Raw genomic sequence first — 27,851 nt, forward strand, 5'->3', positions numbered from 1 at the left:
AAACAAAAACTAAACCTAGTGACAGTTTGTGTGATTCTGTTAATTTTGGGCCATCTGGTCAGGGCCTGAAGTTTATTTCTACCTTAATAACCCATGAAATGAACTTTCTCAAACAGCATTTTTCTTATTTTTTTTATTCTCATACTTACTACAAATGTAATTTTTTTCAATTGGCAACCCGATACAGATTTACATGGTACCCATTCTGGGTCCCGACCCACAGTTTTGGAAACCCTGCCTTTGTCTGTTAAATCTTATTGGTTACAAGGCTGAAGCAAAATCCGTTTTAAAAGACACCAAGAACGACTTACTAGTTTATATCCTCGTTTTATTTGGAACCAGAAACGACAGAAGAGTCCACACGTGCAGTTTTGAAACAAGTATATCTATATTGGTAGTTCAGGTCCAATAGAACAAATCCTCACATGATTTATTTGTCATGCAACAGAAAACTTAGGAAGGGTGCGTTTGCAGTGCAATGGTTCGATCAGAAGGAAGAAAGAATTCATCCAGCACAAGATAAATTCATGTGAGGCAGTGGCAACAGAAAACAGTGTTGTTCCTTATCCTACCAGCAAGAGGCAGTGACGCTACAGAGTCCCCATAAGCAAAGACACCTGGATAGGAAACTTGCAATTCAGACCTCATCTGGCACAGCTTGACCATACCACAAATTCAGGTTGAGCAAGTTAAGTGTTGGACTTGGGCAATACAAAAAACAGACACATACAATATGCTGTTATGCGAAATAATGGACATGTTTAAACCATAATGGATGAAATGTGTTTTTTGTTTAATGGGATTTTATGGACACGAAAGTGACAAACTAAAGATTTTTCTCTTAATTGTTTTGATTGTGTTCGCTCTACCTTAGTCAGATACCAACAAAATGGGGAGAAAAAACAGTATTGTACAATCTAATAAAAGAAAAAGTATTAGGCCAACACTGAGAAAATGTCAAATTGCAAGGCTGAATTCTTAATGTTATAAGAATTCATAAAAGAAAAATGCTACGTCGTGTGAACAAACTTGTAATATTACAAGAAAAGTGGATTGTAAGGAAACATTTTCTGAATTAAAGTTGGAAGAATACAACCATGTTGACCAGATAAGACCTAAAAGTATGAAAAAAAAGTTACAAGAATTAAGTTGGAATGTTATGAGAATAATGCCATAATGTTCCAAGATTACAGTGATAAAGCTACAAGACTAAAAGTACTATAAGAATACATTCGTAATGATACAAGAAAAATACTTTGCATGAGCAATGTAACGTCAGAATGTTATTTTCAGTTACAAGAATAAAGCCACAATATTTTGAGAAAAATGTCTTATGAGAAAAAAGTCTGTTATGCGAGTGTATCATTTGCAAAGTTATGAGAATATAAAGTTGGAATGTTATGAGAATGAAGTCAGTCATAGAAATACATTCAGAATATTATTATGTGGTACAATGGAATGTTACGAGACGTAATTTACTGAGAAGTCAAAGTTCCAAGAATAAAGTGGTACATTTATATGAAAAAAAGTTGCAATATTACAAGGAAAATGTTGAAAGAAAATCAAGCTTTACTTTCATTCATTTTAAATGCAATTGTTTTCTCATGGTTATTCCAAGTTCTGTTAATTTTTCAACTTTTTATTTTATTTTTTTGCATAAGGATTATGTCTTTCATAATGTGAAGATTTTTTTTTCTCAAAATTGCAACTTTATTCTAGTAATCCTACATGATATTTGTTTTCAGTGTGGCCGTAATACTACTTATGGCATTTTTACATTACTGTTTTGCTGCTTCACACCCTGCATATGTAGTGCATTGAAGCCTGCAGAGTGGGATTTCCCCTGCCCCCCTGTATGTTTACAAGCGCGTATCATTTCAAATGTGGGCTTTGTTCAGTCAAACGTGTTTGAAACGAGTGTCAACAATTCCAAATCCAAAGGCTCCAATTATACCAATCATAGCAAAACATGTCTGAATATCTCGCATGTAAACACAGTCACTACTTTTGAATTCTAAACAAAATAGTGGACTAATCTTGTAAAACATATCCCTTCATCCAACTTCCCGCTAAGCAGACTAATCCAGGAGGTGATTAAAGTGTTCCGAGTGATGAACGAGCCCTTAGTGAATGACCTGTGAGCCAAAAACGTACAGTATGGTGCCGAGCTGTAAAAAGATACCACCGTGCATAACATAATTTTCCTGTCATTTTCTTTATGGGTTCATGCAGTGCTGATGAGTTATAACTATCTTCTTATAATAACAATACTGTTAAAATGAACCTCAAGCATTCCATACATATCGTCATGCACACACACAATCAGACTTGATACTTTACAAACACAGAAAGTGTGAAACTTTTTTTTTTAATATCAAACGCATGATGGGTATTTTACTTCAACCAGCCTTAACTTAGCATTTTCTCAATTCTCTCTCCGTCACTGTAAACTACAATATGATCATATTTAATACAACAATAAAAATGTACAAATAAAATGACGTGAGATCATTATGTACAAAACACAAACAAATACAAATTAACAAACTATGACGATGATAGCAACAGCCATGTTGGATGCCCCAAAATAATAATTCCGCATTTTCTCAAATAGTGGCCCCTACTCATCCAGGCGTCACTTGAGCAAATAAACACCGCTTCCCAAATAGACACCTCCCTTTTCCGGTCATTAAAAAGGGTAATAAATATAATAATTAAATTTCATTGGCGCTATTGTTCCCGAGTTAACTGCTGAGTCAATTTGAACTCTGCTCACAGTATTAAAGATGATCTCACGTCTTTAGTGATGATTAGCGCTCAATGGAGATTAGAGTTAACAGGCGAGCCCATTTGTACTGCGTTGCTAACCACATCAACAGCACCTAACACGACACGAAAACAATGTCTCAGATTAATTAAAACGTGGCGACTTTTGAGTTCATCGCACAGTTACAGACGATCTAATGGAGTGATTCTCAATGTGTGGTACGCTGACTCCCTCTAGTGGTATATGAAAGAATCACAAAATTAAATATTTAACATTGCATAATGTCACAGTGGCTTAAACTTTTTTTTTTTAAACCCAGGACAGTACATTTGTTAAGTACTGTTTAGTTTTACTGAACTTTTGATAACAATGCATTATGACTGAATAATTTTCAGACATTTATTTAGGTAACTCATGTGCAATACATTTGAATCATTATTCAAGTCCAGTTTTTTTTTTTCCTACGTTCAAACGCTGCATATTGTTTCAGTATCTTCCAATAATATGAAATACACCTTCAAGGCATAAAACCTCTGCCTTTTTTTTTTTTTTTTAACCAATTAGGCCTACTATGCTAATGTATTTTTATGTAGTCATTATGATAGTACTTGGTGTAAAAAGTTCAAGAATCACTGATCTAACATTATGTGGAGACGATATCTTTAATGACGATTAGAGTTCCAGTAGACTCTGATCACTCCGCATTGTTGCGTGCGTCCATGTTCTTGTCTCACTGCAATTTTCCATAATTGTTTAAAAAAAAATTTTAACTCGTTTCACTTGTCATAAATTGTAACGTACCAGAAATACTGTTTAATATGATTCCAAAAATGTGTTTGTAAATATGAAGACGTGCAGTCATGTAATTAAATGCCCCTGGCCACTATTTGAGTAAATACAGTAGTTATAATAGTAATAATAATAATAATGTCCTCCAAATAGCATCCAACATACTTAAACTGAAATAAATTAAATACAAATGAAATTCAAACCAACATCGCCCCACTACCCCATACAAGTTACACCATGAGGCTACGCTACATAATACTGTACTGCCTTTGCAAATGAGCTTCATTTTATGATACACATTAGACATGATATGTAGAGATATATACATGATATACATGTGTGTGCTGGATGAGATGCTGCTCATGTTCCAGAGCAAGAGAGCCGTTTAGGAACATGAGCCGCTCTCATCGATACATATCTGCATGTCCTTTGATATCAGCCGACATATACAAAAATAAAAAGTAAGATGACAGTGATACGTTCCTTCTTATATTCCCTCCCTTTGCATACACGGACATTAAAAAAAAGATGATATGAGAAAACCGTCATGCATTTATCCTCGATGACCGTTGTCATAGCAACAGAGAGGGTGAGGGAAGGGAGGGTGGTGCCAAGCGGGCTTCCTGATGGGGCAGTTTGGGGTGTTCAGAACTGGGAGGCTGAACTGGGGTCACACTGGAGTAGCCGGACGATGGAGGGGTCACTTTTGGCACCTTTGATGAACTCCTCCAATGACAACTTGCCTGCAGGGGTGCATAGGCAAAGATGAAGTTGGCAGAGGTTTCTTTCTCCTCATGGCAATTTTTTGAGTCGTCACTGTATGTTTTTAAAAAGAATATTTTAAAATTATTTTTATTGTTATTATTATTTTTTTTTTTTTATGAAGTAAAATTTTTAATGAGAAAAAAAAAGGGACAAAATGGGACTGGAACAGATTAATAGCATTTCCATTCATTCCAATAGGGAAAGATGATTTGAGTTGTGTTATAAGTTACAAGCGTGGTAACAGAACAAATTCAACTCGTACCTCAAGGTACCACTGCATAAGTTAAATGCAACCTTCATGCCTCACCGTCATTATTGAGATCCATCTGTCTGAAGATCTTATCCGTCCTCTTCTCAGGCGTGGACTCATCCTCTGGCATCTTCATTACGGATGACACCATCTTGTAGATGGCCTGAAAGAGAGCACAGGAGACGGAGAGACAAGGGTTTGAGTGGCAACAGCTAGAAAAGACTAATAGAAGTCCATGTGCAAGACGCTGATAACGGGTGTCATCGGGGTGGGAGTTATTGATCCGATGCGTCTTTGTTTCCACTCATATGACCGCTGCGCTCCCTCTGGTGGCATTAAATTAACCTCTGCGAGGTAGCCTGCAACGCACATCTACTATACAATTATCTTACTGAGCCATTAGGACGGCTCCTGTGGGAGTGCAGAGCGTAAAACAGAGAGTAGATCAGTGGGATGCCTCGAGAAGTGTTTGTGCAAATTAGACCCTCAAAGCGCCTCGGCTTCGTAATATTAACTCCTGAGCTGTAAAAGAGATTCTGTTCGTTTTACGCCGAGCCAGTTTTGTGAAAGTGAAATGACGACACATTGTCAAGCGACACATCAGGAGTGGCGCACGAGGGATCCGTTGTCTCATGTCACGCTGTGCAAACTCCACGAGTTGGGAGATAATCCCGCTATTGTGCACACTCAGGGATAAAGTCTGGTTAAATTTAACTTTCTAATCCACCAGAACAATCTCACACACATGCACATTATTGGGGCAATATTATATCATGTGGCTCCTCTTTCTGTATACTTCCCTTCATTTTAAAAGGAATTTTAAAAGTTTAAATGGAATATGTATGATTAGATATATATTAACATTAGCAGGAATTTACAAGATTAAACTAGAAATGTAAGTATTGCCTAATTAAAGTAAGTCTATAAATGGCTACTTAAATACAAAATCTAATGTTCATTATCGTGTATCGAAATAACGTAATATATACAGCAGAATAAAAACTAAGTTCCCTTTATGAAATCCGTTAATTCCTTTGAAAATAATAATACAATTATTATAGTTATAATCATTCGAATATGACATTGTCGTCTTCAATACTAAAATTCAAATACAATTTTTAAAAATACAATACACATATACATTACAGGCGGCACGGTGGACGACTGATTAGAGCGTCAGCCTCACAGTTCTGAGGACCAGGGTTCAATCCCCGGCCCCGCCTGTGTGGAGTTTGCATGTTCTCCCCGTGCCTGCGTGGGTTTTCTCCGGGCACTCCGGTTTCCTCCCACATCCCAAAAACATGCATTCATTAGAGACTCTAAATTGCCCGTAGGCTGTGACTGTGAGTGCGAATGGTTGTTTGTTTCTATGTGCCCTGCGATTGGCTGGCAACCAGTTCAGGGTGTACCCCGCCTCCTGCCCGATGACAGCTGGGATAGGCTCCAGCACGCCCACGACCCTAGTGAGGAGAAGCGGCTCAGAAAATGGATGGATATACATTACACCAACTTTTCACTTTATTAACATTCTTTCCTATTCATTCAGAATTTTCAGTTTTGACTGATACTGTCAGGGTTTTAAAGATTTCTCATATTTTTGTTAACTTGTTAAACTAAATGAGAGGATCAAAATATTCTCTCATTCTGATACAGTGCACCAAAGCTGACTACATTAATAATTGGCTCTATTAATACCTCTTTTACAGTGTCAATAAAAGGTGAACATTTTTATCAGATTTGTTTTGTTTTTCTTTTCCATAAAGCTCTCTTATTAGACATCAAGTTTCCCTTATGAAGTAAAGACCAGAACAGGGATCAAACGATTAATCAAATAATCTTAATAATAATAATATCGATGAGATAATTGGTAGAATAATTGATTCTAAAAATATTTGATAGCTGCAGCCCTGGTCCAGTGAATGCATATTAGTATTATGTACGTATACTGTATGACAAAGTGCGTTACCTGTACAATCTCCAGCATCTCCTCGCGGCTGATGTAGCCGTTGCCGTCCAGGTCGTACATGCTGAAGGCCCACTTGAGCTTCTGCTCCAGCTTGCCTCGCGACGTCACGCTCAGGGCGATGATGAACTCCCGGAAGTCTATTGTGCCGTCGCCGTTGGTGTCGAACGTTCGGAAGACGTGCTCGGCGAATTTGGACGCGTCGCCGTATGGGAAGAAGTTGGCGTAGATCTTCTTGAACTCCTCCACGTTCAACGTTCCGCTGGGACAGTCCTTTAGGAAACCCTTTGGGGGATAAAAACCACAACGGTATAAACAATATGAAGCATCTCCAATCTGTGTGCATCTATCTTTAAACGTATTTCAGTTTACAATGTATGTTTGTCAAATTCTTCTACCACAGTTAAAACAATTATAATTTAAGTAAATGTGCCTTAGTGCGGAAAAGTCAAAAGCAATTCCAACTTCTTTTCAAAGAGTCACATTTGATTAAGAAGCATTGTAAGCAAGTAAAGGTAATGTCATGCAAGTGACAAGACCATATTTCTGAAAATAGTGCCCAGGCAGCAGTCTGTTTTTACAGCACTCAACTGCAGATGGGTGAGACCTTAATTTTTGGCATAATATTAAACAGTATTACATTTTATGTCAAGTCACATTGGAGTTTAAAACGAAATATCATGGAGAAATGTGGATGAGGTGTAACTAATAAATTACAGTCTTCCCTGGAGCATAAATATTTGGTAGGTGCTGCTGTTTTGGTTAGTAACCAAATTCAAATGGTCTCTGCAACAATTTGATAAATGCATGTGAACAATAGCATCTATGAACTGACGTAATTTTTACTTTTTCTTTTTTTCTTTTCCCAAATGTGAAAAGCCTTGCTCTGACCTGTGGCCCTGGGCTTCGGGAGCTTTAATGACAGTATGGCGGACTATCCGCCTCCGCAAAAAACGAAAATAAAATAAAAAAAAAGGCATAGCAAACAGAACAAAGGGACCCGAGGCAGCTGAGAGGATTCAGATGCGTTGCGGTATTTTTGCTCTACAGATATGTTCATCACCTGTTTTTAATTTTTAATTGTACATTCCAAGAAATTAAATTTCAAACCAACAACTTTTAGTGTATAGTAGTAGAGCGCAGTTGGAGTCTATTTAAAACTGCTAACTATTTATGGGCGAACACCATCTGCGAGAGGTGACCTGATGTCAGTGGGGCTGAGGTCAAAGGTAAGCGAGGTAGCGGCTTTATCAGTGACAGCTGTTCCTTGCACAGTTGTGAGCACATACTCTAATGTGTGCAGGTCTAATTCATCCATATGGCATATCTAACCATCACATATGCACATAGGAGTCATGCGGTCAGGTCAGCGTGCCATCAGTTTTTAATCCAGTACGACCAGTGGATTAACACGCTGGGAGAGGATGGCGCTCGGCCCGCTGTCAGGTCACTTATTACCTCTGCCAAGGAGATTCAGATACAGGTTTTCAAAGCAGTTAATTGGTAGCATGATGCAAAAACTGCTTAACCGAATTCCAGCGAACCCTTGTAGATGGTTGCAGCCCACGAAGAAGCCATTACACCAGAGCACCATGTTATAAGGATGGTGCACCAACTACAGCTCTGGAGTGGAACAGTATGACTTCAACCGAACTAATTTATGATTGTTAGGTGGGACATGGGATGCAGAAAGGAGGTGAGAATGTGGATGTAGGAGCAGATCCAATTTTTTTTTCTTGAGAAGAATTGCTGACGTCTCCTGAATTTTTTTCATTGACTAATGCATGGATCTTTAATGACAACCTTCGAGTAGATGGGTATGCTAGTTCAAATTAGGATTGTTCGACACGGCACACTACTGATTTTCCACTGTAGTGATATTCTGCATTTAGTCCCCCTGCACAGATTTAACCAAATGAGGCTCATCCTATTATGTAAGCGTCATCATTTATTTATTTTAGCGACCAAGCTGTGTGTGAGGATTTACCTTGTACCACTCCTGCAGTTCATGGTCAGAGAACTCTGTGTTCTCCCTCAGGTCATGCAGCATCTCTGGCCTCAGCTTGCTGTTCTGTTTGCCCATGGCGACGGCTCGGGCAAAGAAGTGCGTGTCCTTTTTTGGGGGGTGGGGTGGGGGCTCGACAACGATGGCGACCACAGCACCACTCAGGTCGCTTTTCACACCTGTCAATCATACACAGGAACATACAGGGTCAGTTTTAGTTATAATTATGAGCTATTAATGAGTTTGTAAAAGCACTTTAGTAAGACGTCGTAAACGGCTATAAAAATTGTGAGCGTGACCTCATGCTTGCCAAATAGTGAGCCTCCCTTACACTTCACTGCTTTTTCCTTCTGTTAGCATAAAGCAATAGTTGCTAAGTAGTAGAGCTATATGAAGGTTTACTGGAAAGGGAACCACATTTGGTAACTTTAGTCAAAATGAATGGCTCACAACAGGACAGTAGAACCATGGGTAAACATCCATTCAATTAGCAACGAAGGGAATGATAGTAAATGAATAGTTAAATTATACAGAAATATATGGAAGAATATGTTGTATTTCTAGACATTTATATACATTTAAAAAAACAATTAAATAAAAATGGAAAGTTTATTATAATTAGTAAAATAACTAATAATCATATTTTAATAGAAGTTATTCAAGCTTACACCAATATACTTTGAAAACTAAAATAGTATATTTTTTATGCATATCTAGTAGTTTGAGACTCTCTTTAGAAGCAAAATGGTTAAAAGAAGTGAGGACAACATGATCATAGATTAAACATAATCGAGAACTTGCAAAATAGTGAGCCAACCCTTGTTTTATAAGTCTTCATGAGTGTGTATTTATGACTTACATATTGTTACTTGTAGTAATATTCATTTAAAAATGAGTGTATGAACATTCAATACAGTATTTCCCTGGCTAGTCGCCATTTACTACTTGAGAATTGACTACTGCCAGATTTTTTGGAGGGAAACCTATCCTCTGTTATTTGCTGAAATAGCCACTCTTTCCCGAACAACCGAAGATGTCGCAAGATGGCTCCAAGCCCTGTCTAATAGAAAAGCAGTGCTTTAATGCCAAGGAACTATGTTGAAATGATGGGGAGGAGTTTCTATTGGACAGGTCGAAGCCCTGTCTACTATAAAAGTAATGCTTTGGCACCATCCTGTGGCATCTAGAGGCAATTTTCAAACCAGGCTAAAATTTCTTTCTGGGGATTATGGTATTCACCATAACGTAGTACATATTTAGCGATCCAAGATGAGACTTTGACAATCACTTTCTTTTTGTACTAAAACCAGATTCCACGTAGGCACCAAACTAAACCTAATCCGCTCGACGCGGAATGTTATAAAACACAGTAAACGGTGGAATCACATTTGCAAAACATTAATACAAATAATCCGGAGGCCTAATGACGTCACGCACGCGCACACACACACACACACACACACACACACACACACACACACACACACAACTACTGATCACATTGACGGTGGCCAGATGTGTTTGTGTGTCAAGTCAGCTATGTGATGTGATGTGCGTGCGTTCTTAATCTTCCTGACCCACAAAGCACACATTTCCACGGATGTAACAAAACTATACAGTACTTAGAATAACTCGCATAGCTGTTAATATTTCAAATCATTATCAGCCCCAGAAAAAATAACATTTCCAACTGGTATCATTTAGTGTTATAGTAGCACTCCCAGATAGATGCCATGACCCATTAAAGTAAATAAACACCCTGAGATACTATTTGCAGAACTACAGTAAAAAAGAAGGGGAAAAATTAAAAAATAAACACACAAAAACAACTAAATTAAACTATAAAGGTCAGCATCAATACATATTTGTAGAAAATAAACATTTTCATTTGTGCACACAGCAGCTCCAGTTCCTTTTATACTTAAGGACAGTCGTGCATTAACGCACTTAAGCGTGCTATGCGTGCCGGACGGTGCAGTTCTTAACCCACACACCTTGAACGCCTCTTCAGCCGGCTAATAAAATTATATAGTGTGCATATTAAGTCATTCAGCGTGCGAGGCGTCGGCGGAAAGGCTTGACATTGATGCTTGTAGGCATTTATCAAAGCACCTAGGAGAGTACACCAGGCATCAATTATGATTTATTGGCACTTTGCCCCCTTGGATCTTAACTGTGCTTTGGCTCTGTATGATTTACCGGTCTTAAAAGAAATATAATTATCCTTTAGACCCTGAACCAATATTACAGTATTTCAAAGTAACAGTTATGCAGTGTTCCACGCACTCTTAAGGGGTTGGAAGAGTACCGGACGTCTGCTTGCCCCCATTGTACCAGCAAAGACTTCATGCGTCCTCATTAAAGGTTTCCAGTTAAAACATAAAGCACTCACAGTTTAATTGTCTTGCATCAGAAGTAAATAGCAAAAACTGTTATTTTATCATGCGCCGCATACCGGTAATCATGAATAATGAATAGAAAAAAACAGATCAATTGGACCTACAGCAAGAAGCACTCACTATGCGTTATACTGATCAGCTTTAAATTTTTACAATACACAAACAGAAAATAGCTTTAGTTGTGTGTCCCCCTCGCATTTGGCAGTGATTGCTTTGCTTTCAATATTGATTGACTCTAGTGTGGATAATCTGACCAATCTCGGTACCATGCAAGCTGGGAAAAGCGAGACTTCAACATAAAACAGGAGGCACAGCGCTGCATCACAATGAAAGTTTTAAAAGAAAACAAAGACATAGGTAGTGAAATCCCAGATTATTTATGATAAACATTTTTGTAGGATGTATCAAAGCAATCGGAAATGTATCTGGAAGTTTTGTGTGTTTCTTTAAAATATACATATACCTCCACATATTTTTATTCATTCATATTCATATTTTTGTTTTTGTTTGTTTTAGCAGCTTGGCCTTTCAGAATCCAACATGGTGGCTCAAGAAGGTGTTTGATTGTGACACAAAGCCTTCAAAGTCCCAAATCACACAAAAAGTGTGAAAGACATCCCTCAGCCACAACTCTCCATTTACCACCCTCACTGACATTTGCACACCATTCACTTTTTCTTCCTCTTCTTTTTTTTGAGTTATGGAAAGCTCGCCATATGCTGTGGCTCCCGCTATCTCGTCGCGTTTCTTTCCTCGCCAGCCTCGGTCGGTCACGCTAATCCCAGAGCACACTTCCAATCCTCCGTACTGCCTCTTAATCGTTCATCTCTCCATCCTGAGCCACAAAGCTCTAATCTGACTCTCCGGTCCAAGTGTCTGCATGCTGGCTTGCTTGTCGGTAGTTGTTGCCGAGGCTTCGTCGTAAATGGACACACACGGGCACATGCACGCAAAGACTTGAACATGTGCTCTGGAGCGTTCTAAGCGGGTCAACGACATTGGCACGTGTGACTTGTTTTTGAAATGTAGCGGGGGAAGGAGAAAATCATGTGAGGTAATGTTGTCATCGGGGATCCATTGACGGAGTCACCTGTTCATTGAAGCAAGTTCTCGGGATGGTTTCAAGCTCCCTCTTCCACATGGTTACCTCTGTCCCACAAAAATATGCACACGTATGGTTTCACAATATGAAAATATGGTTTCAAGATTCCCACCATTGCCACTACCTTCCTTGATTTAACACTCAGTGGTTAATCGAAAATGCATTTTAGTAAATTTGACCTGGAAAAGCCTCAGGATACACAAACCTTGTAAGACTGACATTTTGAAATGTTTGACTTTTTTGTGTATTTTGGCTCAATTTAGGAAAAGTCATCAGATTTCAACAGGAAAACCCCCCAAAAAACACACTTACCAACAATGCACTTTCACCATATATTGAAACGGACAAGCGACCAAACACACAAATACGAAATGAAAACACTCGCAAGGAGCCGATGTGGAAAATGGCTAATCAGAGCTGGAATAAGAGCTCTTGACGTCACTATGTTTCTTTATTAAAAACACATAAGAAAAAGATTATGGTGTTATTTCGGGGGCTGGAATGGATTAATGGCATTTCAATTCATATCTATGGGGAAAAGTGATTTGATATACAAGTAAATTGAGCTTGTTAATGGAATGAATTAAACTTGTACGTCATGGTACCACTGTATTTTATGTCCCCATAAAACTCTCAAACTTTAAAGTACATCAGTGGAAAGTCATTCAAAATGACGATATTACTTATTTACTCCTCTTTCTGAGAGAACTTGAGGCGAGTTGAGTCGTGTCCTCTCACACGGAGTCGAAATGATTTCTGTGGGCAGCGGTGAGAAATAGCAGATATTAAAGCATATCGACTGGAGGTAGGAGTTTTATTATACCGCCCATTACTGTGTGATGGCCCAGACGTCAGCTCCAATAGACCGAGTCGTGGCGGCGGTGAGCAAATTGAGATGGAGAGTGGAGGAATTGGGGAAGCGTGATGAATGTAAACTTTGATGAAGAAAAGGATGAAAAATAAGCGTAATATGAAGTGGCTTTTTTTTTTTTTTTTAGTGAGATGTGCTCACGCGAGGAGTAAATATCAGTGGTTAGGAATAAGGGATGAGCGATTGTCTCCAAAGCAGACTGAGCTGGTGCCACATGCAAAGCAACCCAGACAGGCACCATTGATCCCGTGCTTCCTCTACCAGCGCCACCTGAGACGACAACACCTTTCATCCGTATTTTTTTTCCCTCCTCCCCGCTTGCAATTTCACATCACTTCTCCTGCACTATTTTTCATCCTGCGTCACACCGGAAGGAGGCAATAGCCCGGCATTGTCCGCCTTCTGATGACTGTAATTATACACGGCGCACAGGCACTTTGGGCCGCACTGTAATGGCGGCCGTCTGAAAAGCGATGATGTCGATACTCGGGCCTTTCCTCTACTGTAATAACCCTCAAAATCGACTGCAACTTCCCTTAAAGATAACTTCACTACGAGCCACATCGGAGTTACGGTTTCCCTGAAAGGGCCGTTATGACAGAAAATCAGATTAATATATGATAACCTCATAGTATTACTATGTATACACAATTGCCCCTGGATACAACCATTTAATTTATATAAGAAAATGTTTTATTCTTTTTGTTTCTGCCAAAACAAGAAGAACAGACCCAATTATCAAGAAACATGAAGCAGACTCACTTTCTTTGCTTACAGTAAATGGGATTGAGTTTGACACCTGTGGGCTATACTGTACGATTGCATTTCATAGGCAGCAGTGCTCTACCTAATCCACCATTTTCTTTGCTTTTGATATGTATGTTATATGTAACACAGAGCAATGATTGATTAGTCCCATTAATGTCTATAACGTAAAGTCTCAAATTATTTTTGGTGTGTTTCAATTCCCATTCATGCCAGCAACAAGCATTTGTTTATTGAGTTATTGATGTATTTATTGTATCATTATCCAGCCATCCATCCATCCATTTTCTGAGCCGCTTTTCCTCACTAGGGTCGCGGGCGTGCTGGAGCCTATCCCAGCTGTCATCGGGCAGGAGGCCAATCGCAGGGCACATACAAACAAACAACCATTCGCACTCACATTCACACCTACGGGCAATTTAGAGTCTCCAATTCATGCATGTTTTTGGGATGTGGGAGGAAACCGGAGTACTCGGTGAAAAGCCACGCAGGCACGGGGAGAACATGCAAACTCCACACAGGCGGGGCCGTGACTTGAACCCCGGCCCACAGAATTGTGAGGCAGATGTGCTAACAGGAGCTGGAGCCTATCTAGGTAATTGAAGATTTCTGCCTTAATTAACGTAAACGAGTCACTTTGAAAACTTTGCTATCGTGAGGGGCCGCGGTGCAGCGACATGTGACTGCCTGACTCCGTTTGATTGGTCAAATGCAGTCAAACGTCACTCGTAGATACGTTGGATTGCCTAAACAAAACCATGAGAGTCTTTCTGACGAACCAATATCGATCACACGAGCAATAATAACGGTAGAGAGAAATACAAACAGCGAGTGGAATTTAGCTCAATGTACCGGAGTAAAAGTAGGGTTTCTTCTCAAAATACTCAAGGAAAAGTAAAAAGTATGTTGAATTAAAACTATTCTGACAAGTACAATCGAGCCAAAAAGTTGCTAAAGTAGCGGAATAAATGTAGCTCTTTACTAAAAATCACCTATAACTTGATTATTATATATTACTTGGAATTTATTATATGATTGGAGTTGGCTACAAAACTGTTAGGAAGATACTGTATATTCAGCTCTGTGTGGAATACACACACACACGCATGCACGCAGGCACACACAAAACCATACTCATGATCATATAACTCAGTAAATATTTAATGAAAGGACAAAATGACACCTTTAATTTACGGGCGTTTTTATACACACTTGCTGTATTACCACATTAAAAAATATCGGAGTAATAAATCATATTTAAGAGAAAAACAAGTTTAGTCTCATCAGTGTATAATTTACTGCGGCAAACGATTATACGATAACATTGGCACCGCTATTGCTTTTATGTACAAAACAACACAAAAAGCAATTTGGAAAGTGTAGTGCATAGTCCTATGTGCTTCTTACCCTCACTTCCCATTTGTGGTCGTGATAATGTTGCCTAAAGGCCTTAATGTCCGTAATTCATGTCCACTGTGTGCGACCTAAAAAGACGGAGGGATGAGAAGAGAAAGCGCGCTTTGCGTTATTGAAGGAAAAAGAGACCTTAATGGAGTGGTAAAAATAAGAATGAGGACTGGTCCTCAGCGTGGAGTGCTCTCATCTCTCCTTCCACATCCACGATAATAACTCCATCAAAGAGAGAGGGCTTAATTACGTGTGTACTTTGCACACCTTATGCCACTGAAAAGGTCTCAAGTCTCGGCTGCTTTTGTTGTGTTCTAAGGTTGGCGCAGAAAAGAGGGCGAATGTGATGGCCTCACACGGGGAAGAAGGATAATGATTGTAAGATTTTAAAGGTAGGCAGGAAGTAGATTAGTTATGGAAATGTATTGAATATGACTCACTCTGGAGCGGTATACATATCAGAGCTCAAATCTGGCAAATACCATGCAGTACAGTGAACCCCCGTTTATCCTGGGAGATACTATCCAGACCCATCCACAATAGCTGAAAATCCATAATATAGAGACCAAACATTTTCGGTAGTTTTAATAGTTTTATCCCTCCCACAAGCTTTAAACACGTTTAACACATAGTAAAAATAAACATCTTTTAAGACACACAAAAATAGCAATCATAAATTGTATAGAAAATACTCCACTCATTGTAGCGCGTCTGTGTGTCAGATATGTACTGTACCTTTAAGAGGCGGGGCCTGGTGGGGGTGGAGTGTGACATCGGTGAGTCTGCGTGCGAGTGTCTGGGCATGAGCGGTGGCCAACAGCAGCTTCTGTGTGTGGGTGCTCATTGTGTTTGTGTTCTACTGTTGTACTGTTAAATAATGGCTAAAAAGGCATCAGCTACTGTGGCTCTCCCTTCCCACATACGAGGACGTTAAAGTAAGTCAACTATAAAAAAAAAAACTATGATATTCCTATAAATCGCTGATTTACACAATATGGAAGGGATTTCCATGACAGAAAAGTAAGACATGTTCCTGCCCAAAACAAACCTGTGATTTAAATAAACCACAATATAGCAGGGCAATATAAACCATGTTTAAAAAAAAAAATTTAAATATGAAAATAACTGAGTGTAACCCTATGAGAACTATATCAAAGTCTTCCAGGCTTGGGACAAACATTCACCCCATTCGAGCGGAAAACCAGGACACAAGTGGAGTCTCTTTGTGAATTCAGACCTCCATCTGGGAGAAGGTCAACCTCATTTCTAACGCTGCGTATACAAGCACAAAGTCGATTACCTGCCGGAGCAACAAGCAGCAAGAGCGGCGGCATGCGGCTACACACAATGCCAGAAGAGTTTCCGAAACATTTCTCTATCAACTTGACTGCTGTGACAACGACTCTCCTGACTGCACTCATTTTAGTAGTCGTACCTTCATTCTCGTTCACTTTCGGACATGACACTCTTCTGAAAACTGTAAAGTCACTGAAAGATGATGGATGGGTGGATAGATTTAGGGAGGGCTGGACTCAAAGATGGTAGATGGATAGACAGAATGAGGATGGATTGATGTAATGGGCGACAAGGGACAGACTGCAGATGGCTGTATGGCGAGATGTATTGACAGATAACGGAGGAAGGGATTGAAAGATGTGGTAGATGGCTCAATGGAGGTAAGGAAGATAGATAGATAGATAGATAGATAGATAGATAGATAGATAGATAGATAGATAGATAGATAGATAGATAGATAGATAGATAGATGGATAGATAGATAGATAGATGGATAGATGGATAGATGGATAGATGGATAGATGGATAAATAGATAGAAGTTCCATTCACCAGCCATAACATTAGGTACGCCTTGTGCAGCTGTCCATGTGAACGACTACATGGTGGATCTTGTTGTTGTGTAATCCCGTGGATGCATTGCAGATTACGGAGAGATTATTAGAACGGCTCTCGCCAGTGATGAGCATGCAAAGACCTGAGCTACCTGCTGCACAATGAAGTTTCTGAGCCCATGTTAGTATCTCATCTATTGTATAACATCATTTTGAGGACATAAAAAGAAGACTTGCTCGCACAGTTCTCCAAACAAGAAGCGGAGTGTGCTTGTTTCAAGCTGTTTATTTGTCACTGCCAGTTAAAGTTTACTGTAACACTACACAAGCACCCATACCATATCATATCGTCTATAAGGAAAGTCCTCTATCTTAATGCTAACATACAGCATAATGTGAAAAGCCATAGATGGCCTACGGAAATTAGCATAGATGTTACTATAACTATACCTTGAAACAACTGTTACTTGACCACGCACGGAGTAGCAACACACACATACAGAGCATTCAACAGTACTCACAGGCATAGTGTATATTCTCTCTGCTCTGTGGGAACAACACGACTATCACTTGTTTTCAGTTCGAAGTGTGAGGCACATGTGCTTAACGACTAGGCTTACTAGTATAGTGTGCATGTAATAGTGACCTCTAGTCCAATATAGCCTCCGTCCACACATCCTCCTCCTACTGCTGCAGAGGCGACAGAGAATGGAGATTTATTTCCATCCTTAGCTGCGATCGATGCGCCGACACACAACACCTGCACGTCTTCCCATTTTCCTCCCGTTTAGCCTCCCTCCTTCCCGCTCCTCCTCACTCCGTCCATCTACCGTCTCCTCGAAACCTTCTTTAATGTCACTGTGCTTGATTTGCGTTAAATGCTTCTGGGCCCCTCGCTCGCCGCAACATTGCAATCATCCCCTTGGTAGCGCTGTTCTAGATCTTTCTGCCAACGCGCACTGGAAGCAGCAAGCGCCGCAAAGCTCAGCCCGCTGGCCTTTGTCCCTGTTACTAAACAACCACAGGAGGCCTGATGCCAACCTAGCTATGGACACCGGAGAAGGCAATCAATCTCTAGCCGCTGTGCTACTGACAAATTAGGGCGCAGGTTTAATGAGCTCGATTGGCCCACGGCATGTATGCCCACTCAATGCACTGACAAACACACGGGTGTTAAACTCAAGGCCTGGGGGCCTTATCTGGCCTGTGACGTAATTTTAGAAGACAGTCATGTGAGTCTATTTCTTGTTTGTTGCTAATATCTGTACCAAAATTTCAAATTGTTTACATTGTTAATAAAGTTGACATATTACAAGCATGTTTGGTTAGCAAATTCCTTTTTAAAATGAACAATAGTTAAACAAACTATTTTTCCTGACTTCTGATTTCAACAATAGTTATCCATCAATTTGTTGTGAACATGTAATAATCTCACTTAAACTAAATGTAAAACAAAGAGAATTACACGTTGTGCATTTAAAACAATCACACAACCTTATAAACGTCTCTTTAGCTTAATGCTAACAAACAATGCAAACTGCCACAGAAAGGTTAAAGAATAGTATCGGTGTTGCTGCATTAAAAACCTTTTAACCACCAAATAATTGAACACATGTAGACAGACAATATAACAATACTCATGCATATATTTTTTATCCTCTGCAAAGAATGACTGCAGTTTAAGTAGCAATTGTGACTGTCTCCTTCATGTATAAGCAAAAAAAGTGGCAACATTTTTTAAAATTCTTTACATTCTGTTGTATTATGTCATTACATGTTTTCATAAAGTATAATATTATATAGTTCTGTTTTCCTTCGTAAAAAGACATTAAAAAAGTTGTTGTTTATTTTAGGAGGCTGGAATGGATTAATGACATTTACATTTATTTCAATGGGAAAAGATGATTTGAGATACAAGTGCTTAGAGTTAAGAGCGTGCGCTCGGAAAAAAGTAAACGCGGCTCTCAAAGCCCGAATGTACTGAAAAAAGTGCCATCTGTTGGGGCACTCTTCCCAGGTTAACCAGCTCATAAGACAAGTGGCTCGCACCACGTCAGACAAAGATATATATGGTATTTTTTAAATATCTTTGGCTCTCAAAAAAAGCAGGACGTCCTTCTCCGTGGCCGGGTGCTGTCGAGGGACCGCAACACATGTTTCAAAATTCAACCCACCAGTGCTGCAGGGAGCCAAAAAAAGATAGACACTATTAGACTCTATGCGGGAATGGCATGCGGCGGGGACACACATCTCCCAGATGGAGGCGGTAATTATTATCGCAGCAGCAATTTGGAGCTGCAGGCAATCACTCACATATTCGGGACAAGGATCACTGTCATGCATCATAAAGTTTTGGGAATACACCACTTACAAAAAAGTTGTACCGGTATATGGATATTTGCCTTTCGGGTGAAATTTCGGGATGAACTTAAACTGCACTATAACCTTTGCAGATGAACTTTATTTGACCTTCTCTAAACGTTTGAATGCCCACTGCTCAATATTTCACTACATTTTGCACAAATTGCTGTTCTCTAACAATCAGCTGAATGGCAAAAATGGCATAAACTGTATTTTTGGAAAGGAAAATAAAACAGATATATTTTCTAAATAAAATGGGTTTCCTATTTTATTCTGAAATTCTTCCTTTTGTGACAAACACGTTTTACTTGCTGTTTTCTCGCAGGTTTGCCTCACACCTGAGAAGGTTTCTCAGTAATTAGCACTTATCCACAGTTTTGCACTAGTTTAATGTTAATTTATTGTTTGTCTTATAAATTGGTTTAGTTTTGATCACATTATGTTATCTGTCATGTTGCTGCTTTGTTTGGACTATTTCACATCTATGCTGCTATTATTTGACATCAGACGGGTAAGCATGTAATATTTGTATTTGTCTAAAACCACAAAATGCCAAATATTCAACTGGCCAAATAATGTTGTGTTTTAAGAATAGAGTTGCATTGAACTGGCTTTAGAATGACTGTAAATGACTGTTTACATAATCCAATGGACTCCTTAGGAAATAATATCATTTAAATATTAATTTAGCAGTAACGTTTTTGTTTGCCGGTGACATGAGATGAATATTACATAACCCGAAGACCCATGCTGGCAAAAAAAAAGACGTTTTTGTTTTTAATTGGCTTGGCAAGAGTCACATTTTCAGGCCCTGGAGAGCGTCATTACTGCGTAAAATCAGTGAGAATTAAGAGAGGTTGGGGGGGCTGGAAAAGAAGCAGAGAGAATGGAAATGGGAACTTAATTGTGAGAAAATCATACAAGGGCGGCACAGTAGATTAATGGTTTGCGCATGGACTTTGCAGTTGAGAGGTTCTGAATTTGAATCTTGGCTCTCAACCTCTGTGTGAAGTTTGCCGCGCTTCTACCACATTCCAAAAATTGATTGATTGATTTTTAAAACCAGGTCCAGATCGTTCATAGGTGAGGGAAGATTAACTTCTCATCATGTTGTTCGATTGCTGTTAAGGAAAATGTTACCTAAAAAATTGCCAGTGCAATCAATAAAGGATTTATGATGGCCACATTTCTTCGTTTGAGCCTAAAATGAAAAAAATTCACCATTACTTCTTCATTTCATATGTTAAAGTTTTGAAATTAGAACAACTTGGAAGTCAACCAGCGTCACGGAACAGATCGTGTGCGACCGTAGTGCACCGCTCGTCTAGTTTCACCGCTTGCGCGTTCTCGAAAGCGGCAGCAGGCAGTCGGGAACAGGATCAACCCTTCATGGGAGATTATGTGGGAAACTGAAGAGGCCCGCTGCATTGCATTGTGGGGGATTCTTGCTGGTGTTCAAGACGGAGGCAGAAAAAGATCAGAGGGACTCCTTGCCTCGCTTGCACTTGCTCAGAAGTTGCGCTCGCTCGCTCACGCTGCCTCCTTCAACTCCTGAAGGCTCGCCTGTGAAGTTTGAATGTCACGTCGTGGCTGCTTAGCAACCATTTTTGTTTTTTCTCCCAGACATTATGCTGCTGAAGGCGAGACGAAACGTTTACGGGTCACAACATTAGGTACATGCACAATATACAATGTTCCCACAGAGCAGAGAGAACATACAGTATGCCCTTGAGTATTGTTGTATGCTCCATTTTTATGTGATGCTGCTCTTTGTGTGTTAAGTAGCAGTTGTTTGAAGGTTTATAATTACCGTAATGTGCTTGCTAATTTCTGTTAGCCCCTCAAGTGTGTTTAGACCTTAACTTCTGGTTGATTTTTGTGGCCTATTTTTCCAGAAATATTGATTAAGCTTCAAATTGGGGATAATTTGGTGCAATTTACCCCCTCCCCCCATCCACACATATCTTCACCTCCTTTGTCACACTCTCTTTCATAGCAGGTCGCCTTCTTCCTTCTCACTGCGCCATCTCTTCTTCTAAATGCGCAAGCGGCACTGCCGAGACACCTCGGGAAGGAACAGCTTGCGGCCTTCTGATTACTCACATCCCGGTTAGCGGCTTCCACTTCAGCCCACGTGTACTCTCTTGTGTTTACAAGCGACAGTCAGGTTGCTGATCCCACAGTGTGAGAATTACAGAGTTTTATTCAGTGTGTAATAAAAACAGGATGGCGTTGTGATGCGGTGGTGTTATCAGGGGGCTACACAGCTGAACCGATTTTTTTTTTTTCAATGGAAATAGATCTTACACGACAAAGAATATAGCCAACAATATATATCCAAATATATATATCTATTTTCCAAACTGATTGGGGAGAAATACAAATTACTCTTAACACGTCCCACATCACGGGATAATCGGTCGGGATAATCTTTCCGAGACATCCCACGGTCCAGCCTTTTCCGACTTTGATCGTAACGCCGGAAAAATACTCAAATTTGCCCCGAATGTGTATCTACCCCGCGTTTATTTCGTCACCTCTAAAAAACATCAGGTTGCGCACAATCTAATGAGATCCAACTCGAGAGCTGTAGCCTAAATTCCAGTAGAGTAGCTCATCATTTATTACCCGAGCCACGAGCGAAGACTGCTTCTTGCTCACAGACCCATCGAGAGAAGAAAAGGTTGCCATACGATTGCTCCATCAGCGGCGTAAATGAGTCTGCAGTCATTTCGCAAGCTTGTAAATGCATCGAAGCCGCCGATGCCACATCCATTTGATTGTTTTTCCTCCTCCTGATTGGCCTTTTATAACCCTGAGAGCCCCTTGAGAGGCTTGCACAGTGAAAAAGAGTGAGGGGAAAAAAGCTAAAAAAAACTGTCACTGCTGTCGTGACATTTTTCACCTGGAACATTTTTCACTCTCCTTTTGTGTATATAAAAATCGAGAAATACGAGGAAAATGTCCAACATCTTATATGAAGGAGTACCAAGGCAACAATGAAAAGAAAGAAAAAAATATATACCCTGTACATATAAACGTATTGTAATTACATTTACACTGTTTTGAGAATATACTGTAGTTGACTAATAATAATATTCTCGCATTATTCTGACTTTTTGTTGGGGGTTAGGAAATTCTGATAATTCTGTACAACTTGATTGTCATAACATTACTTGACTACTCGCAATTTGTTTAATGTAGAATTACAACTTTTTTATAACATTACTTATTCTCATAACGTTAAAGGCTATATTCGAAGAACATTTAGAGATTATCAGAACAATAGATATATTATGAATTTAATATAATGGTAAATAAATACTTTTTAAAAAAAAATTTTTTTTTTTTACTTTATCCAGGTAATATTTCTACTATCAAATCATTAGTCTTATATTTTTTAACCTTAGTCACATAACTGAAACTTGATCATAAAATTCCGACTTTTTGTTTTTTACTTTATTTGCATAACAGTAAATACTTTTATTCAAATATTTGACTTCTCTTGAACTTCTTTTCTTTATTAGCGTAACGTTGAAACTTTATCATAACAGACTTTTTTTCTTTTACTATATTCTCATAAGAAATAGACTATCATCATTTTTAATTTTTCGGGGGGGGGCATTTTTTGGGGGGGGGACTTTATTCACGTAACATTGCAACTATTATAATGTTGAAGAATACTTTAATTTTTGGGCTATCCACCTAACACTATGATATTAAGGACTTCTCATATATTTTCTTTTTTACTTTTTTTCTTTTTATTCATTGATCAGGTAACCTTCCAACCTTATAACATTCAAATTTCATCCATGTAACAGAGCAAGATTTTTTTTTAATGCAACAAGATTAAGAAAACTCTTTTTGCATTTCTTTAACTATAAGAGCAACATCACAACTTCATGATCAAATTTCTTGATGTTTTATGTGATTTCTATGTAATTGAATGACATTATTCCTTTTCCTCCTTTAATTTTACTTTTTTTTAGTGTAGCCCTTATACTCTTTCATAATGTGAACTGGAGACATCTAAGTTATTAAAAAATGACACACATCCCTATTGCAAATCAATTTGCACTGTACTTTAAAACAACATTATAACTTTATAAATATATAATATAAATATGTGTGTTTAACTTCAGAATACACTATGTATTGTATATCTATCTGATTGGAGCAATTATCTTCTCTAAATAGCTTTTCTGTTGGCATAAAGGGACGATGTTAAACTTCTGTTTTATTTATGCTTTTCAAATAGAGAGGACAAAAAAAACAGGAGAAGATGAAAGGCAAAGTGAAGAGAGGAGGAGATGTGATGATGCGAAAGAGGAGAGAAAAAAGTCCCTTCCCTTGAGGGGCACACAATGGATCGGTGGGAGAAGGAGAATAGTTGGATGTGTATTGGAAAAGAGAAGGAGGCGACTTTGAGATAGGATCTAAATAGAAGAGTGAGTGCCATTTTGCTTGAGTCGGCCCTTTTATGCCAAGGAACGCATGCGTACAAACACACATGCCTTTTCTTTCTGTCCCTTGACTTCATGAAGAGTACCGAATGTTGATCTCTCGCAGTAAATGGCTGCCCTTTCAGCCCCTAATGGCTGTAAGAACCGAGCCTCCAAATGACTGTACACTTTCACATTTGTATACTTTATTATTGTTTATGCTTTTGAGGTGGCTATTGCTCAGAGGTGCTTGTGATGTTACAGTACAATCTAACTTCTCGTTCTTGAGTTGGCATTGGGGCGAAGATACGTGGAGGATTCACACACTAATCTGGACCAGCGTCTTTTTGATTGGATTCCCTTAAGTCTAGTATAAAAATATGTAGTGTATAAAAATGATAGTGCTATAGAGGTACCCTGAGGTATCCCCTGCAAGATGACCTACAGAGCCATCACTAACTGGCTGTCCACCAAAGAATGTGGACTAAACCAGAGCGCAATGACATCATTGACTAGGCTGTTTTCACTGCAGACAATCACTTGTCCCACCATGCTGCTGAGTCCAGAATACAGTATCACTCAAATTGTAAAAAAAATAAAAACACATATCCTAGAAATAGTAAAAAAAAAGTTGTAGTGTATAAAACTATGGGTAATTTGAAACTCTTGATGTTCTATATAGGAACCCTGAGGTATCCCAAGCAAAATTACCTACACAGCCCTTTCTGTGTGCTCTCGGTCTGTCTATTGTTGGATGCACCTGCAGCAGACCACTGATTGCCTGTCTACCAAAGGATATGGACTAAAGGTGAGTGCTAGGACATTACTGACTAGGCTGTTATAACCGCACACGCATACAAAGTCTTTAGTTCAGCCTCGCACATCCAGCAGAGCATCTGCTTTCTCAGCCTTATCGCAGACCTTATCGAGACATCACGGTCCCTCCACAAAGTAGGATCAAAAGAGATTGTAAGGCTGAAAACATGCATGGGGGCAACACACAGACCCCCGCATCAACCCATGCTGACCCCACCCCACTCCTCCTTCCCCTTCTCTCTGCAGATGAAAACAGTCACATGGGGGAGGAATTAGTCTTTTAAATCCTCTCGGATTCTCGCTAGTTTCATGATGAAACATTTCAGTTTGTGACAAACCTCCACTGTGCCACTTGCTTTGTTTGTTGCGATGATGTCATCAACTTAGTGCCTTTTTCTCAACATGATAAATGTACATGGTATACCTTTGGCATAAAAAATAATTCATGGCTAAAACATGCTTCAGCTAATAATTCAAGCCAATAAATCAGTGAAAGTCAGTGAAAAACTGCAAGTAATTGACGCCACCCTAAACATTTTATAATTGCCTATATTGATATTTTAAATCGTAAATATACCACAAATTACGATCCCATAACACTTCCAATGTATTTCCAATCGAATATGAATGGAACAGAAGGTTGGGACAAATTGTCTGGCCCGTTAAAGCAGCAGACCACAGAAGCATTTGGACCTTTTTGGTTTGGCTCTTGATGTTTCTTCAAATCCTCTCTCCCACAAAGTGGTTAACATTGTCCTCTGAAATAATTCCATTAGATTTCCACATCCATCATTCTGTTGGAAGACGTGCAAGCAGCAGGCCACTGCTGCGGGGGAGGGAGGGGGAATGGAAGTTTGGTCCCTGAAAACCAAACCAAGGCTTTCTCCTGCTGTTTTTATGCTCATAAACCAACACTGACCTTCCTTACGGAGACGAAGCTTAATTCAAAGTGACTTTCCCGGCCATCATGTATTCTCTGCATACACGCTGACACGTGGGCTGGGGGGTGGGGCTGATGCTCCTGGGAACACCCAGCAGCATCAAGGTCAACATGAGCAACATGTTGTCGGTTCATGTGAACATATTGAGGGGAAAAAATACCCATTGAAGGGAATCCCAAGTTTCTCTACGCCTATAGAGCTTCACTTCAATTCATCTGTGCTCCAGTGTTTAACCTGAAAATATCCCATCATGTACAAAACGGTTAAAAAAAAAGAGCATATGCAGTGATAGTTTGTCTTTTTTTTTTGTGACTGACTGTGAGGAGTGCTCCAGCACACACTTAGCATCTTATGTAACAACTAGATTAGCACATGCAAGCTAAACGCTGCCTCAGCCCCAAACCACATCCGCAGCATAATTCAGACTGTGTCACTTTCCAAGCAAGCCGCCGAGCACATGTTGTTGGCGCATGATTCCCACTTATGCAAAAAAAAAAAAAAAAAAAAAAAAAAAAGGACCATAGCAGCCTCTCTGCTAATGTATGGTCAAATAATTATCAAGTGTCTTGGTAAGGAAAACCTTGCCGACTTTGATGTTGATTTTATCGTGGTGAAAAAACATAGTTATGGTCATTTTTGCTTGGCCACCTACCAAGCATCTCTCTTTGAGACTCACATTAACCAGAAGTCCCCGTAACAACAGAGATTCTGCAAAACTGCTATAACAGAAAAACTGATTTATCCATCTTTCCCTTTTCCAAGGAACCCAGAACACAAACAGATCCCAGTTATTATGTTTTAATAGACCAACTGCTTACAAAATTTACAGCCAGTGTCAAAGGAGAGTTTGACACTGTCAAGACAAGAAGTGTTAGCTCTTACTTTGTTTTAATAAACCAACTGCTGGCAAAAAGGTGGGGAAAAAAAGCTTTTACAGGCAGTGCAAAGGGAGTTTGTTTTGAAGGCAAAGACAATGCTGTTTAGACAACAGGTCACTGTTTTTTTGTTTTAAATCAACCGACAATAAAAAGCCTGCAAAATGCCAGCTTTTCCGTGAAAAAATGAAGCTTGTTTGGAAGTCGAACAAAGACTTAACATTGTCAAGAACATATCGTCGTTATCCTGTTTTAACAAAGCCACTGCGGACAATGGATAATGACCGTTTCAACCGGTGACTGACACAAAAGTTAGATTATCCGTGAACTCGGAGTGTATGGAGGTCAAAATGCAGTGGCGATAGTCTGTTTAAACAGTTGGAAAAATTCAAAGAAAACTCTGAACGTCTTTGAGGGCAGTTGCCGCCTCTCAGTTTTCCGTCCTCGTTATCCCGAGTCAAGCTGGCATCTCAGAGCATCTAAGTGACAGGTGATAATTAGCGTCCTCACTCTGGTGGTCCTGCGGCCTCTGTTGACTTAATTCATGGATGTTGTTGCCATTCGGCGAGAGAGATATAATGTGAGAGAGAGAGAGAGAGAGAGAGCGAGACCAAGAGCGAGAGAGCGAGAGAGAGAGCGCGCGAGAGAGAGAGAGAGAGAGAGAGAGAGAGAGAGCTTTGTGGGTGCACTGACAAAACGGACTTTCAGGGCGTGACCTAACTCCAACAGAACAGAACCCAAGTGACATATAATTAACTTCTCCAAGAAAATAGATGTACTAAAAACAAAAACAAACAAAAAAAACAAGGTATGATTTGCGCATGAATGTGCCACTATCTCAATAGTTACAAATATCAATAGATCAAAGTGATGCTCTTTGTGATGGCCTTGTGCCTACAGCTATAAGATCATTCATAATCTTATTTTTTTTTTGAAATGAAGGCCCCTCTTCCTATTGGCCGAACAAACAAAAGGTCTTTATTGAAGAACCCTTTATAGCCATTTATAGTACACAGAAGAAGAAATAAGTCCAAGTGCACAATTACAAACCACCTCCAGGAAAAATAAATAAATACAGGCATGCATAGAACTCTCTTACCCGATATAAGACGCTCTATGGACGGAAGGATGTCTTCTGTGCGCGATTAGCCGGGCCGGAGTGCAAGGACAGCCGGGGAGAGATGCAGGGATGCAGGGCGCCTTCCTCCCGGTGCTCCGGGGACAAAAAAAGCGAGCGGATGGCTGGCTCGACAGCGACCCGCTTTCATCCGCGGTCGCCCCGAGCGTCTCGATGCCTCAGACGGACGGATGGATGAATGGATGGATGGTGTGGCCCCCCCACCCCTGAACCCCTCCGGATTTACACGAGCCGAGTCCCGCAGAGCATGTTTCGCGTGATCTCCTCCAGAGGAGTCTGCAGACGGAGGAAGGACGTGGTGTTGTTTCAATGGTGTGCGCCGAAGGAGTGGATTTAAAGAAGGGGGG

The 27,851-nt window shown here is 39.7% G+C and overlaps 1 protein-coding gene across 1 annotated transcript; it reads right to left on the bottom strand.

Moving 5' to 3' along the window:
* Positions 1-311: 311 nt before the first annotated feature.
* On the bottom strand, positions 312-27,851 carry LOC133471191 (hippocalcin-like protein 1). Its single transcript, XM_061760492.1, has 5 exons — positions 27,466-27,851; positions 8,522-8,718; positions 6,538-6,819; positions 4,629-4,734; positions 312-4,299 (listed from the first exon to the last, which is right to left on the bottom strand). The coding sequence occupies exons 2-5, from the start codon at positions 8,615-8,617 to the stop codon at positions 4,202-4,204; spliced, it is 582 nt and encodes a 193-aa protein (XP_061616476.1). The 5' UTR covers positions 8,618-8,718; positions 27,466-27,851; the 3' UTR covers positions 312-4,201.

The sequence above is a fragment of the Phyllopteryx taeniolatus genome, chromosome 21, assembly GCF_024500385.1.
Source record: "Phyllopteryx taeniolatus isolate TA_2022b chromosome 21, UOR_Ptae_1.2, whole genome shotgun sequence".
Lineage (NCBI taxonomy): Eukaryota > Metazoa > Chordata > Actinopteri > Syngnathiformes > Syngnathidae > Phyllopteryx > Phyllopteryx taeniolatus.